General features: G+C 46.3%; 1 protein-coding gene across 3 annotated transcripts in view; it reads right to left on the bottom strand.

Annotated features, from left to right (window-relative positions):
- Nucleotides 1–17,029, bottom strand: part of USP36 (ubiquitin specific peptidase 36) — a 698,649-nt gene that overhangs the window by 437,222 nt on the left and 244,398 nt on the right. For all 3 annotated transcript variants that reach the window (XM_085617464.1, XM_085617466.1, XM_085617465.1), the window contains one exon: nucleotides 7,431–7,542. In XM_085617464.1, the coding sequence (XP_085473590.1) occupies nucleotides 7,431–7,542 (112 nt within the window). The remainder of the gene's footprint in view (nucleotides 1–7,430; nucleotides 7,543–17,029) is intronic.

Raw genomic sequence — 17,029 nt, 5'->3', positions numbered from 1 at the left:
TGCACAGCGGCAGTAAATCGAGATGATCCAATTTCGTGACAGCACAGCATTAATCGACACGAAAAATAAAGTTAAATAAACACGTAACTCCACTCCTGTTCATCGCCAGTGAAGAAAAAGTAGGCAAGTGTAATAAAACACACTTGGAGCCGAGAGAAGTTATCCTTTGATTTATTAACAGAAAGCACCAGGTGTGTACAAGAAGCTCCAAGATTGTAATGCCTTCCCAACCGCCAATCCACTATGTATATTCCCACAAACCTTGAACAGCAACAACCCCCACCACGAGCATAGTTTTTGAGACAGCAAGTCTCTTCTGAAATAGGCACGTGCTTGACAAAGTTGTCGCCCTTGTGTCTATTACGTACATAAGTGATACAAATGTAAACAAGACACGAGAGTGCAAAAGGAGTCACGCTCGCCCATCTAACAATTTCCTCTTCCTTAGAGGTGACCTTGATATTATCAGTATAAGTTTAAAGGCTGCAGAGGTACTTGCAGCAGAATTCCAATAGGCTGGATAGGCTACATTGGCCAACATGGCAAAGGATGAGGATCTGATGTAATTAGATGTGCCGCAGTAGACATTGGCTTAGACAAATATGCTTTTATCTTTTTATGTGTAGTTGTAAGGGAGGAGGTTCAGAATATTGGTGGATCTATGCTTTGGTGTTCCAGTGATTATAGCAGTGATGAAAGGCAAAAATGTTAAAATTGTAACATGGCTACAGAAGGCGATGAAGATCCGGATATATCTGGTGTTATCTGTGGCTTTGACGCTGAACAGTGTGATACCTTCGATGAGAAAGACGGGGGACTTTGCTGAGGGTTCCTACACAGTTTGGCAGTGATCTTACTTCACTCTCATCACGTTGTTTGAGTTTGTTGAGCCCTCTTTTGAAGGTGAACAAGTCTGAGCTGATGCCCTTAACATTAAAATCTTAGACCCGAACAGGAATGACATTGAGAGCGATGTCTTTAAGGAGGTCGAGTTTAGCTTTGCTCTCCCTTTCTGGCAGGCTGTGTCACCAACAGACTGTTTCACAAGTCTTCATTTTCTTCTGCTCCTCCTCTGCTCTCAAACATTGGTCTTTTACTACATGATCCTTTGGCAGATAAACCTTACAGACCTTGTGGGGTTCTGATACTGCCTTTTTTCTGCCACATTAAGAGCACTTCTCCATAACAGAAACTATTCTTTTGAGAAATACTCTCAGAACTCTGAAATGTTTGATGTTAATCAACAGAGCAGGTTTAAAAATAGAGTGAAGGCTAAAAATCTATTAAATATATTGATTTTAAGAAAAACCATGGTTTCAAAACCGTACATGCTATGAAGATCCTCCTCACAAGAGCTGGCTCTCTGAAGTAACTGCTAGTAAGGGGCAGTGTGGGTAAAGAAGCTTCTTAGGCTCAGGGGACAGCAACATTTTTACTCTCTTAAAGATGGAGCCTATCAGGTGGCATGTAGGAAACGGTCTCTTTAAAAGATAGATCAAAATTGGATATATCGTGCAGAGAGTCCAGGAGTTCCCTTATAAGTGGAAAGGGTTTTTCTATGGCAATCCCAAGGGGCTCTTCTAAGGGGTAGTGTAGTTGAGCAGACTTAAGCTTAAATACACACACTGGTCAATAAAAGATACATGACTGAATAAGGAGATCCCCCAAACAATCATAAAAGTAAGACTTTTCTTTGTATATGTTTAGGCACCAGAAGTAATTAGTTCAGGTAAGTACATTTTAAATTAGGAATTCTTTCAGTTCAGAAAGTCGACACAGTGCCATTTTTAGAAGCTGCAATGTTATCATTTGGGAGGAAAAGTCAATGCGACATACTGATTCAGTACAGCAACTTAGGGGACCAATCTCCCGTAAGGTGAGTGGTGGGCAAGGTCCAAGGAATCACCAGCCGAACACCAGCAGTGGCAGTAGGGCGGCACGGTGCAGATGTGCAAAAAAGCGCTGGGTTTCTGCTGTCACTAAGTCCTCACAGGTGTCTTCAGATGCTTGCAGGGAAGCAGGTCCACTACATCTCGGGAGGTTTTGGTTCCTGGGTGACGTTCTAGCAAGTCTCCTGGGCTTTAGGGAACTCAGCAGTCGCAGGAAAGTCAACTTTTGGTGCAATTGCCGAAATCAGCAGGCAGGCTAGCAGGGTTGGCGCCAGGTCAGTTGCTGAGTCTTCCGTTCTGGCAGGATGCGACTCTTCATGTCCTTCTTCATCTTTCAGGTCATCAGGATCCGATTTCATGGTGCCCGGAGCTACCTTATATACTGAATTTAGGGGGCGTTAGGGGAGTGTAGGGTGGTAGTCAATGGGCTACTGATCCTTGGGGTCACTACTCCCCCTATATGACCGCGTCCTTTGGGAAGTAGGAATAACCCTGTCACAGAGTTCCTAAGTGTGCCAATACAAAGATGGCAACTTCTGAAAAGTTGCACCCACATTAGGTTAAGCCAACTTAGGGGTGGCACTAGCCTGGGAACGTTTACCTGACTAGCTAATTTCCCATCTGTCCAGGTGCCAAAGGACTCTGAACAAGTTTGGTCATACAAGATGTTTGATACCAAACATCCCTATTTTCAGTGATGCCATCATTTAGCTGGGGAACTTGTTTACACCAGTGTCCAGCAAAATTTTCCAAAATGGCTTCCCTCTTCATGTGCACTAGCAGTAACATAACTGACCAGCACAGGGGCATATCTGTTATGCAAGAATGTAAAATTAAGCACCCTGCCTTAGGGCTATATGGCCAGCTGTAGGGGTGACTTACAAATACTACATGCAGTGTTAGGGGACATGGCAAACAGGGATGTGTGTTAGGTCGGGTTTTCACTATTGTCTGCATCAAAACCAGTAGTCTGCGATGGCAGCCCTGCATGAGTTTGGTGAGAGGTCCATTAAGGTGGTACAATTCTTGTTGCAGCCCTTGGGGGACTCTCTTTAGGACATTAGGCCCTAGGTATTAATTACTGGGGACTTCTAGAGGGTGCTAAAGGTATTGCTAATTGGGGGAACAATTGTACAGTTTTGGGAATGAGATCTGGCACTGAGTACCTGGATAGCTGGAACCCAATGCACAGTCCCACCCCCCAAACTGGTGGCATTATCATCAAGAATTGCTACACACCTCCCTCCGACTCTAGAGCGTTTTGTGAGGCAGTTTGGAGCTTGTGCTCCTCATTCCGCTGGGGCTTGACAGGCTGCGACTGATTTATTGATGGGAGAATGTGGGATGTTGAACTTTGGGAGAGTCTGGCACCAGACTGGGAGGGGGATGGACTTGCCTGGGCTGGTAGGTCTGGTAGTCTCCCGATCATGGGTCTGGTGGCTAGCTGCACGGTGAAGGGCCCACTGGCTCCCTCGACCAGTGGATTGGTGTGACCCAGAGCAGGAGCGGCTGGGATGGCAGGCATCCAGGAGAGCACCTCCTTGCCGGTGAATGGTGGGGGAGCTGCAGACGCCTGCTTGCAGATTCGAGGACAACTTTACAGGACGGGGCCACTGCGAACATGGCCCATAGTTCTAGTAGAAAGTAAACACAAGGAGATGATGGACAGAGCGCTGAAACTTTTCAGAAACTCACCCTTAGTCACAGATCTGGGTTGAATCCATCATAATCATCCATCAAATCAGTCTTGACCATGAGCCTCATGGGAATAGTACAGCCCGAACTGCCAAGCCATGCCGTCCCTGGACCGGAAACAAGCATCCTGGGACCGGTTTAGGGCTAACAGCCCTCATCAGCCAGGCTAGCTTGAATCCAGTAGCAGAGCGAATAAGGGACATCTGGATATATATTTAGGCACCAGAATCAATACGATCAGGTAAGTACGTTTCAAGACAAATATTTGCAGTTGTCAAAAAAACAACAGCAAATTTTTTCTGAGGTGGTAATGTTATCCTATGGAGGAAAAATAAATACAAGTTCTTTACCGCAACTTACGTTACCAATCTCCTGGACTGAAGGTGGGTATGGGGCAAGGTCCAAGACAGCACCAGCAGGTCAACTCAGGCGGCACTGGGGTGGTCGGGTGCAATACAGCGTTAGTCAGTCGATGGGGATCAGTCTGGTTGGAAAGAGGCTGGGGGTTTAGACTGGGAGACCAGTTTGGCTTAACCCGGGGGGCTCAGGTCTCATGATCCTCAGGGACGTGGGGACACCTTTGGTCCTCTTCTCCTTGGGCCGGGGCAGCTGGGTGCAGAGGTGTCTTGAAGCATCTGGTTTTTGTCACTGGAGACACTCGAGGTAGAGGGGCCTGCACAAAGAGGCTGCAGGTGACATCAGGAAGTCCACAGCTGGGAAACCCAAGGTGGACTTCGAGTCGGAGGGTCTAGGAACCACCGTGGCACAGTTGGCCCACTTCAACTCTGCCTAGGAGGCATAGGTACAGTGGCGCTTTCCCGTGTTGGTTTTTGGTGGTCCGGAGTCCTCACAGCTCTCCTGGGGCGCCTGCAGGATGCAGGGAAGTAGCTCTGCTACTCCACAGGATTTCCTGGGTCTTGGATGAAGGTTGGAAGTCCTCCCAGGCTTTTGGAAGCACAGGCATCTGCAGGACAAGTCGTCTTCGGTACAATTGTTGAAGAAAGCGGGTTAACTGGCAGGGTTGGCATCAGGTCAGTTGTTGATCTTCTATTCCTGCTTTTTGCAACTCTTCAGCGTTTGTCGTCTTCTTTCAGGTCACCAGGATCTGATTTCCTGGTGCCTGGGGCTCTCCTTAATACTAGATTTAGGGGCGTTAGGGGAGTGTCAGGTAGTAGCTAAAGGGCTACTTACCCCTGAGGTCACTACGCCCCCGATATGACCACTTACTCTGGGAAGTGGGTATAACCCATTCCCATATTCCTAATTCTGACATTACAAAAATGTCAGACTCTTAAATTACGTCCCACAGACAGCCCACATTAAGGGTGGAACTAGCCTTAGGGTGAAAAAGGGCCTCTCTGATTACTAATTTTCCCGCCTGTCCAGGCACGCACTGGGCCAACATTAGGGGGGATGGCATCCCTCTGATGGAAGCCAGATTCGCATACCAAAGGCGGCGACCTCTTTGAAGCCACCTGCCTTGGAATTCAAATCCACAGGTCATCCTGCTGGAATAGGGTGTAACCACCCTCTACCAGAGCAGACTTTGTTGCTGACCTCCTGAGAGCATTGTCCCTCACCCCTGAGGTCAGAAATTAATCTGGGGTGGCAGTCTGGTCAGGACCAATCAGCTAGCACACTAATAGTAGGTAGGTTTACGGGGGTACGCCTAAGGTTCCGTCTGGGTACATGTATTAATAAATCCATCACTGGAATCAGTGTAGGTTCCTTAATACAAGATGTTGGATATCAAACATGCTTGGTTCAAGATGTTGGAAATCAAACATGCTTGGTTTCAGTGAAGCCATCATGTAGCTGGGGAAACTCGTTTCCATCAGTGTCCAGCACATTAATTAAGAATGGCTTCCCTGGTCACTTTTACTGGCAGCATTTCAACTGGCCAGCACAGGGGCATATCTGTTCATGCAGATAGGTCCACACATGCAGTATAGGGCACCCTGTCTTAGGGCTGTAAGGCCTGCTGATGGGTGAGTTGAATATACTGTATGCAGCGTCTGTAGGCATGGCATACAGGCCTGTGTGCCATGTTGTGTTTACGCTTTTGTCTACACAAAGATATGCAGCCTGCATGAGTTAGGTGAGGGGTCCCTTACTGTGGCACAATACATGCTGCAGCCTTCAGGGACCCTCTTTGGTACCCATGACCTAGGTACAAAAGGTATTGCCAATTGGGGGAATATTTGTACAGTTTAAGGAAAGATCTGGCACTGGGGATCTAGATAGCAGGAACCCAGTCAACTTTTAGTCAAAATTAAGTTGAATATCAGGCAAAACATGGGGGTGAGCATGTCAAAAGGGGGCTCTTTCCTACACCTGTACTCTTACCTCAACCCTTAAAACCCTAATAACCCTTTATTGCCCATACCCTTATCCATCCCTAAACCCTCAACACCACTTATTAGCATTTACTACCCCTTACACCTAACCCTTTCATAAACCCTGAAACCCTTTACTGCCTTGTAATCTGAGCCTCCTATGAACACTAAAACACCCTCACTACCATTTATCCATACCCATCCCAAAGTCCTATAAACCCCTCGTTACCCCTACCAATCCCAAAACTCCTACAACCCTGTACCCTTACCCATTCATGAAACCTTTAAACTATGTACACCCCTCAATTCCCTTTAACACACACTTCCCATCTTTGTAAGCCCAGCACTATAAAGGGTCAGAAAATGGCATGCCTGTTACTTGCATGTGTGGTAACTTATGTTACCACACATTACAATGCAGCCGAATTCTAAAGACTGTACACCATTCTGTGATCATGGCCCCTGTCCTATATACAAGCGTTACTTGTATTTATATTGAGTTACTTGGAAATTGTGTTTATCATCATGGGTCAGGAATCCAATACTAACATTGAGTGTTGTGCATTCTCAGTATGTTGGAAGCACTATATTGCTTCATGGTTTTATTTCATAAACTATGACGTCATATACACATGGCAGCTATATTTGCCTATGTTCAACCAAATGACATCTTTTAAGTTGCATGTGTTTGCCTACACCATGACACTAATGAATTCAATGGGGATATGATTCTTAATTTGGTGGAATCTTTTTATGCAGTGGGATTGTTTTGGAGGATGCCTTTCAATCTTCTTGAGTAATTGGAAGCTCAGTTGCTGAGACAGTTTGACGTTTACTAGATTCTGGTACCTTGCAACTGTATACTAGAGACATGAACATTCATCTCACACCCACCCTCCATAAAGAGTATGCACAGCATCATAGTATAACACTGGCAACATGGCCAATGCTCTAGAAAATCTAGAATATGGTACACACCAACTACAATGTTTGGGTTCTACTCTGGCCCCAGACCGTGCTAGAGCGTTCTGATTTTTTCGGATTGTGTTCTAACTTTAACTAAGTCACCTTTCCTTTAAGAATAGACAGTTTCTTAGAAACCAGGTAGATTAGACATGGAGTATTATTTATGGTCGCACTGTATCTAACTTCTAGGACACTCCTCCCACTGCCAACCACTGCCCTCAACAACAAACCGTAAAGCCCCCCAAATCCCAGCTCAGTGTAAGTCTGAACTGCAACATTCTTGAGACTTAAGTACCCAATGCAATAGTACTATGTCCCAGGCACACCAATGTGGATGACAGTATTCACACTGGATACTCCACAGTAAATGCAGATTTCCCTAGGACCTCAGAAAAACGCTTTATAGCAGCATGTAAACGTGAATTTACAGTTTTTTAATTAGTGCAATCACATGAACAGTATGCTGTAGCAACATTAGGTACAACACAAAAAAATACTTGCCACCCAAACGTCGCCCTTGGTTTTCCAATATTCACCAACTCACCTTGGTGATTTTACCACCACTAAAATTGGCAAACCGCTTGAGCGAAAGGGTAAGCACCATGGACGCTCTATGTAAACTGAACCGCTTGCTAGCTGCAACTTTCTTCTTACACCTGAAGTGAAAGAAAACATGGGGATGAGCAGAGAAACCAACTGCAATTTTATTTTTTAGTAGCGGTCTTTAAGTATTGCCAGGGCCACTGGAATTATGTGGAGGGGAGAGTCAAATTTTGCAACAGGGTTGAGTACATTATGCAGCAAGAAAAAGCAACGTATACAGCATAATGCGGTTCATTTTGTGTTAGTATTACTTCATTATTTTGTCATTTTAAAAATTGCTAACACTGCTGGGCTTTGGTTGCACCTCATTAGTACCAGTTTAAAACCCAAATATAGAAATAAGCAACTGAAAGTTGACCAGTCAACCTTTGCAAAGGGCCTTCCACTGCGCAACACGTCACTACGTTTTTAGGAATTGTTAAACCATTTCAGCTAGAAACATTTTGTTAAAATCTGCAGATTATGCAGCAGAAGATGGATTATGTGGCAAATACAGAAAATCTGTAATTATGCAAAAATGGCTGTGACTGCACAATCACACAATGCCAGTGGGCCTGGGTATTGCCTGCAACAAAACATGCGCTCTTGCTTCCTTAACATTTATTGTCTTCACTGTCACTCTTTTTTACTGCCTTCTAATTGGCCAGCGTGTGCTGGCTTCACTTAGTCTTTTTTCAGATGGAGCATAGACCAGGTTCTTATTGTTTCAGCCTGATTGCTGTCCCTCCGCTGAGTTTGCTTTGATTGAGTTACTACTTTTATTCTTTCTTCCTTGTTCCTGTTGAACCACTTGACATTTGTAGCTCGGTTGTTTTGCTATGCCACATGCACTTAAAAGAAGCGCTCTTTTCTTTTGAAAAGGTTATTTGTTGTGACATGTCATCTGCTTCTCAATGTATTTTCCTCAAGACATCGGTGCAATTGCTATTTTCATTTGATAGGACGTTTTGCCAAAGATCATGTTTTTGTTCTTTTTCATGCATGGAAAGATTAACTACTTTGCTCAGAATGAAAGGGGTGTTGTGCAGAGACCTAACAAGCATCGGCAAAGCCAACAAGTCTGGTCTTTGAGACTACTAGAAGCCTTTTTTTCATTCTGTACACAATGGGTACTTCTGACTTGGGCAATAATTTGTAGACCATGCTGCATAGCAGCCTAGCTACTGTACAGCATGGCTAAAGAACATCACTAAAAAGGCTATGAGTCATCCAGCGATTTTACACTTGCACAAATAAACAAAAAGCATTAGCCCTGGCTGCATCATACTGCTTTCTTAGATTAGTTTTAGCCACATGCTACTGTATATCATGGGTACAAAATATTGCCAAAACATATAGCTCTCATTGGCTTTGCTAATGCTTGACAAAATGTTTCCTTCACTAAAACAATCAACCCCTAGAAGAAAATTACCCATTAGGAAACAATGTCCTCAGTAGCTGCACATTAAGGCATGTACCTATGAGGAGAATAATTGCTTCCAGAAAGGTAACTCCCACCTACATCATTCATAGTTGAATTTCATGGGAAATTGTTTGCAACAGGACATGTCCCACATTGAAAAAAACCTAATAGCAATACACTCATAAGCCAAGAAAAAGACAGGCAAAAACCACAAAACGATCCTACTGAACTTCACAAAAAGATGTTGTTGGCAGGGGAATGATGGAGGCTAGATGGCTGGAGGGCCAAAATTGGCCACCTCATGAAAAAGTTCGAGAGCAGTAATTCTTAACCATTTGCCTTCTGTGGACACCCATTTAATCATTACTGGAATCTGAGCCCCCCCCCAAGCGAATCATTATTGGAATATGGGGACCCACACAGAGTAATTATTTGTAACTTGGGACTTCTGCGCCATGAACACACAGGGGTCCCAAAACCACAAGTCAAGAACTCCTACTCTATAGGACCTGCCAAACAATCCTAGATATTATGTACAAATGTGTTTGGAAAAAAATAGAAATGACAGACCCCTCCAGATGAACTTTATCAGCACCCAGTGAGCTGCTAACGAGGATCCAAAGATCACGAGAACTGTACAGTAAGCCTTGAGCAGTTACGTCTCCATTCCACATTTTTTATTTCTATTTGTAGATCATTTATAATGTGCACTATTGTCACAGAATATCTAGGGACTAGTACTGACAGTCAAGAGGGGACAAGTTGTACCTAACTGGTTATGCAGCCAGGTTTTGAGAACCTAGCAGGACTTAGTGATCATGTTCAGATCGGATGATGAATGGTAACGTATTCCACATAGAGAACCCAAGTCCTAGAAAGATCCCAAAATTTTTATTTCAGGACTGAAAATTGGATTGGAGGATGATCTCAAAGGACGACTAGGGATGTATTTTTAGGTCGAGGACCGTCCGGTCTGCCGAAGGCAGAACCGTAAGTCGGAGATTTAATGTTTCTGAGAGTGGCTCTTTAGCCCGCCTCTCTTTTTGCCTCTCCTCCATTGGCTGGCTTCCTAAACGGAGGCCAGCCATTGGAGGAGAGAGCCGTCCCTCCAAATAGGCTCCGTCTTTTTCAGATTCGGGGGTGTGTTCCGTGCTGTTCTTTCCACTTTTTAGCCACGCCCTTTTAAAACAGCAGGAACACGCCCCCGAATCCGAAAAAGTTTCGAAGATTACATCCGCCATTTTTTCGCTATCGTCTGGCCGTGAGGATCGTCTTGGCTGACCCAACGGGGAGTACGGCGATGCCTGGCGAGGTCCAGCGGAAGGAGCTGCACATCGCAATCCGACCCCGATTGGATAAAGGAGGCGCAGCCTACGTAGGCATCTGCCTGCGCCACGACCAGAGGAGCCCACCGGACCGCTCCTAGCAGCGGAGAACGTGACTCACTGCCTGGTTTCAACATCTTGTGCGGTGAGTGTATCGGGTGCGTATCCTTTGCGGCGCGTTCCCTCACCCCCATTCCCACCTATCCAGCACGGCGTAGCCTCGGCCAGCACCGCCGGAGCTGCATCACCAGAGCTTGCTTCCATGGGCGGCCCCGCGGGGACAGGGTCCGTGGGTGAGCCGGGGGGGGTGGGGGTGCAATCGGATGTTTACTGAAGTGCTGGTGGGAGAGGTGAGATTCTCACGCAGCATGGACCGTGCCTGATTGCCCCCGCCAACGCCGGCCTCCTCCTGTCTTGCTATAGACACTACGACCCTGTATATTCCAGCATAGATCGGCGCTCATTTTCCTAGCACTACCGGAGGACTGCCCCAGAGTAAGCCCCACTGCACACAGCACCAACTGGCAGGACGCACACAGCGGCGCATTCGCTCTGAAAATGTTGGAGTACCCTATCCTTCTCCGTCTGTACTAATCTTGGGGCGATCTCCAACCTAGGCAGTTGCAGATCAGCTGCTGTAGAAAAACCTGTAGAGCCGGTTTCTTTACTCCTTCAGATATGCCAAGAATGTCTCACTGATTCTTCTTTTCCATCCCTACCTCTTTACTCGGGAGGGGGAGGGGGGGGGGGGGAGGGAGTCGGAGGTGGGGGGGGAGTGCGAGGTGATGAGCCACAAGCCACCTAGAGAATGGAGGCTGGGAGCCGCGGTCAGATTACGTACATTGCAAGGGTCCAATTTCAAAACGTTCTGGACAATTTCGCAGCGACATTTGCGCCTCTGACCAGGGCTAAAGCGACGTATTCCACATCTCTGTAAATGCAACTTTCGGGTCGAAACCCAAACCGATAAAAGAAATTACGGTGTCAGTGGCAAAACCTCCGCTAAGAGCCCCAGTGCACTCCTGACCTGGAGATGGGTGCACACTGGGAGGCAGGTTCCTTCTACCAGGGCAAACCCTAACTTTGTGCTTCATCCAAGTAATTCTCACTGAGTACTTGTTAAGAATGATTTCAGCTCCAAAGGTGGACAGCGCTATCACTGGCTCTCTGTGCAACTAGTATAGTTAACTGGACTTAGTGGGCAGGAATCAATCAGTTACAGAGAGCTCTGTGGTGCTCACACCGTGTGTTTTCTTTGCATTGTGGGAATTGTAGTTTTGCTTTCCTTCTGCAGCGCTCGAAGTGCCAGAAAGAAATAAAGGACTGAATGAGATACTTCCACCAACACAAGAGAACTGGAGATCTCAGACTGTATAAACAAGCATTTGCAATGCAATCTGTCTCGCATTTCAGCTACTTTGAGCTATGGCTCCCTCAGTGCTCCTGTGTCCGGCTGCTGCTCTGGTCTCCTCCCCCTGTTCTCTCCGGCTGGCGATGTTCGCTCTCCTCCCCCTGGCGCTCGCTCCCTCTCCTCGGGCTAAAGATCGTGGTGTTCATGGCGGGCCGAAGCTACCCCGTGACGTGACGCGCAGCTCTGACGGATGGGCCTGCTCCGGGAGAATCTGCGGCCTGCCGCTTGGGTGATTTGTCCCCTCGCCCTCTCTCGCCTCAGTGCTGCTGCATTCTCTCGGCCTCTCCCTTCTCCTGGGCTCTCTCCCCCACCCTACGCTCCTGTCTGGGTTAAGTGAGACCCTCGGGGTCCCGGCGTCAATTTATTTTGGAGGATGCCCAGGTGAGTCAGCAACTAAATTCCTGATCTTTAGCAGCAACAATTTAGTTTGTGTTGAGAGCTCCGTAACGGAGCCAATAATAATTATTTTAATAATGCTGTATTAGAAATCATAGCCGTCTTTCATTGAAGTGTGTGTGTGTGGGTGGCTGTGTGTGTGTGTGGGTGGCTGTGTGTGTGTGTGTGTGGCTCTGTGTGTGTGTGGGTGGCTCTGTGTGTGTGGGGGAGGCTCAATGTGTGTGTGGGGGAGGCTCAATGTGTGTGTGGGGGAGGCTCAATGTGTGTGTGGGGGAGGCTCAATGTGTGTGTGGGGGAGGCTCAATGTGTGTGTGGGGGAGGCTCAATGTGTGTGTGGGGGAGGCTCAATGTGTGTGTGGGGGAGGCTCAATGTGTGTGTGTGGGGGAGGCTCAATGTGTGTGGGGGAGGCTCAATGTGTGTGGGAGAGGCTCAATGTGTGTGTGGGAGGCTCAATGTGTGTGTGGGTGGCGGCTCTGTGTGGCTCAGTATGTGTAAGTCTGTGTATGTATGTGTGTAGCTGTGCGTGTGGCTCAGTGTATGTGTAGCTCAAAAAGTGCATAGGTGCCTCTGTGTGTGTATAGATGGCTCAGTATCTTTATGTGGCTAGCTCGGTATGTGTGTTAAGTGACTATGTCTCTGGCTAGCTCTGTATGTGTAAGTCAGTGGCTCTGTATGTGGATGTCTGTAGCTCTGAATATGTGTGTGGATAGCTCTCTATCTGTATCTGGCTGACTCTGTAGGTGTGGCTCTGTATGTATGTCTGGGGGATACACTTTGTATGTGTGTGGCTCTGTGTGGGTGGTTCTGTATGTGTGTGGGGTTGGCTCTCTCACTACGTCACTCTCTCTCCCTAACTCTCTCTCTCACTACCTCACTATCTCTCACTACCTCACTATCTCTCACTATATTACACTCTCTCTCACTAACTCTCTACCTCACTCTCTAACTCGCTACTCAACTCTCTCTCACAGCAACACAATATCACTACCACAGTAACTATCTCTCACTCTAACACACTACTTAAAAACTTGACTATCTCACTACCTCACTCTCTTTCACTACATCACTATTTCTATCTCACTCTCACTACCTCACTATATCACAACACACTCTCTCAAAACTTCACTACATCACTCTCTCACTACCTCGCAAATTCACTCTCTAACTCACTAATTCACTCTCTCTATCTCACTACCTCACTCTCTCTCTATCTCACAACATCACTCACTGTTTCTATCTCACTACGTCAGAAAATACCTCACTCACTCGCTCTTTCACTACCTCACTCTCAATCTACCTCACTCTCTCACTACCTCACTCTCTATTTCAATACCTCACTCTCTCTCTGCTAATGCAATAGGTATCACATATGCCATTCATTTAGGGATACAAAAATGATAAAAAAAATAATGAGCAATACCAATAGCTCTACCTAGAATATTGCGGAGACCATTGCATTGTAAATGCTTGTTCTTTTTCCTAACAAAAATGCTGGCGTAATATGAGGTGATGAAAAGCTCCATACATCAAGCATTCCCTCTGCAGATAGAGGAAGGACAGCCTGCCTCAGATGTGAGTAAAGAATAAGGGTCAGCAATGACTTGGTGGAGTGCTGGGTACACCTACTTTAAGCAAAGCAAATCTGAATGTCAGCAGCGGAGAAAGGAATTACCATTACACGGAAGACTGAAGCCCAAGCTTGCGGGTGACTCGTTCCAAGTCCTGCACTTATCTGTTGTCAGCCTAGTAACTGGAGGAACTGCCTGCTAGTACCCACATAACACTTGACATCCAAAATTTCACTGCGGCCCTGGGACTACAAAAATACCCCAAACTGGCCTTCTTCTCTACCCATTAAATACCAAACAAAATGGCTACTTACCAGAAGGAGTAGTTTTGCAGTTTGAAGAGTTTCTGGATTCACATACTGTACGATATTCTGCCATGTAGTGGTTGGATCCAGAATGCTGCGTTAGGCCTTGTGTGTGTGTGTTTTTTTTTTTTACATTGTTAGTGTAGACTATTTGGTTCCTAGTCCCACCTTGATAATGTCAGATGCTGCTCATAGATTCCTTTGTGCATGGCGCCATCTTCAGATCCTTTTGTTTTTCACTCACCATTTCACTATGGGAAGAACTCGTATCTCGGGGAGGTGGGTGGGTCGCATGTGAATCCAGAAACTCTTCAAGCTGCAAAACTACTACCTCTTTTAAGCAGTGGTCGAAGTGGGCGGGATCGGGAGGGCACGGCGTGCCCCTACTTCTATAAATCAATAGATCCCATGCCCCTACTTTTTAGGTGTCGCCTGAATCAGCGCATGCGCTGGTCTGGCCGAGACATTTTGTATACGGGCTTTTCAAAGTGCTGCCGTGGCCTAAAGCTTCAGTGCACGTGAACGTGCACGCGCGCAGCGCCATGTGTCTTTCCTCCGCAGCACGCGATCGCAATCGCGATCACTTTCACGGCCACGTGGCGAAAGCTTGTGTATTTTAATGCTTTTTTTATTTTTAAAAATTATTGCTTGTTTAATTATTTTGCCGCGCGCTTGTTAGAACTGCCGGTGCTGAGCTCTGGTATGCAACTGAACGGCCGAGGGGCACGAGGCCTGATCGCAGCATGCTCACTTAGCCTTCTCCGTGTCTTTTCGTCCTAGCATCTCGCTTCCTTGCATGTCGGAGGAATGTGCACCTGACAGGGTACAGATTCCGAAATATGGGTGCACATACCCTTGCCCCGCTTTATTGGTGTCTGAGCCATTCTTGCGCTATTTGGCCATTGAACCGCTCCGTACGAGGCTCCATATTCTCTTCCCTCAAATTTTCCAGGTGCCATATTATTGCTGTATTTTGAATCACCCCGGTATTTCAGACGGCGGGGGTAATGCACACTTAATTACCCTGCAGAGGCAGGCACTACGGAGCGGGGCTGAGGCTTTCTGAGCTGTGCTTCACTGCACTGAGTTTTATGTTTCCGGCTCACTTTTGCCTCCTGATTCTTTTTTACGATGCTTGCCAAAGGTTTTATTTTAAGCTTGGAGCGAAGCTGCCGCATTCTTCCATACTATATTTCCGGTTTGGTTACCCAAGGCTAAGCTGCTATTTCTTTTAAAGTTTTTTTTTTTTAAGCGCCTTGTCATGTTTCGTGATTTTGCGATTGAACGAAAAGGGAACAATAGAGTAAGTTATTTATAGCTCAATGAAGGCTCCTCTGCGAGGCCATACTGATGGCAGGAACACAGCAATGCTCAAGCAACCTATAGCATTAATATTATGTTACTGTGTTCATGGATGGTGCATTGGCTGCCATCAGTCTTTAGTTGTGTGAATGTTGAGTGTAGTAGGTTGTCCCTGTCTTGTGGTGGTTCGCAGTAAGGGGTTGTGTTTCGAGGCCCTCTGCCCATCTCTTGGCATCCATCACTCGCTGGATGCAGATTGGGGTTCATGTGGACGGCCTGTGGGGGTGGGGGTAGGGTGTGGGCAGGGCCCCTAATGCTCTGTGTTATGTGGATTTTGCTTAAGTTAAATACTACCAGTTTGGGCCTAATGGCTAAAAATAAAAAACTGCGTGCATTGTATTTGTAATAACCCTGACCTGTTTTAAAAACTGGAAAAACATGGTAGGCCACCTGTGGATGCCGCCGCATCTCTGCCTGCTGTCAGCATATAGTTTGTGTGTGGGCCAGGAAGTCACTTGTTTGTATACAAACACAGAACAGGTTGCCCTATCGCACCGTAGCTGCCTCATTTTAGCTTCCAATTCTTCACCTAGACCTGTTTTTTACCCTCCCATCAAGGTTAATATAATTTTACCTTCCCCATAAATATGGGACTGTACGTACTAGAATAGATAGAAAATGTAGGATTTCATCAGCTCTATGGGACAACTGGAGAGGTGTGCACATAGCTGTTAGTTCGTTTTCAGCCCTTTTCGGGAGGGCGACAGACAGCTGGCATCATGTCCTCCAAGTACCTCCCAGTCTGGGAAATGCAGCCATCAGCCCTAAGCATATGGGACTTGTAGGCTTACGCTTGTAATGCGGGACGTGTAACTCCAGTCCACAGTGTTCAATTCTGCTTGAGGGTCTGTTTCTCAGTCTGCCCCCACATTCTACCACCTTTCTGCCCGCATCTACCTGCACACAGGCATGCATCCACCTATCCCGGCCATGGGCCCACCATTCGCTGTCTCTCTAGGTCATATCCACCACCAACACCCATGCATTCACCTGTCCACCCACACCAAGTCTGCATGTATCAGTCCAACAATACAACTGCATCAATCTCCCCACAACACTGTAGACACCCACAGCTTTCAACTGCCAACTCACCCTTCTTTACACAGTCATCAATCCATCCATTCATCCAGCTGTCGTATGAATATGACTGTATGGACACTTCTATGTGTTGTTTGACTGAATGCATATCTAAACATATTTCTTTGTGTGTTTCTGAGTGTATATGTGCATCTTGGTATTATCTAGTGCATATGGGGAGCTCAGATGTGTTTTTTCTCTTCATGCAGGTATACAACCATGTTACTGAATAACATTCAACACATAAACCTAAACAAGCCGTACCTATTGGCTTTGCCACTGTTTATTGGTAGTGTGGTATAAGCAGTAACCCCCCCGCCCCTTGTGATGTGTGGTGTTTGTAACAAAGCAACCAAAAAACAATGCTGTTAAAAAAATAAAAAGAATTAAAGGAATACATTCTTTTTAATAGAATGGGGAAGGAATGGTAAGTGACAAATATCACAGGGATAATTCTAAAATATACCTACCTACGTAACAAGCAAACATGGTGCAGGTTACCAGTATGTTTTCCAGTAGATTCATGAGAAGAGTTGGAGAATGCTTCCTGCTGTTGGTACGGGATTTATTCCAAGTAGCACACACCCTGGTTTAACATGTCTCCTGTTCTGGCAGAGTGCCAACCTTACATCTGGGGAAATCTCCCAGAAGTCATTGCAAGCAAAATCCAACTTGGCACAAGTCATCGTTATC

The sequence above is a fragment of the Triturus cristatus genome, chromosome 7, assembly GCF_964204655.1.
Source record: "Triturus cristatus chromosome 7, aTriCri1.1, whole genome shotgun sequence".
Taxonomy (NCBI): Eukaryota; Metazoa; Chordata; class Amphibia; order Caudata; family Salamandridae; genus Triturus; species Triturus cristatus.
This window is presented reverse-complemented; position numbering and strand designations above follow the sequence as displayed.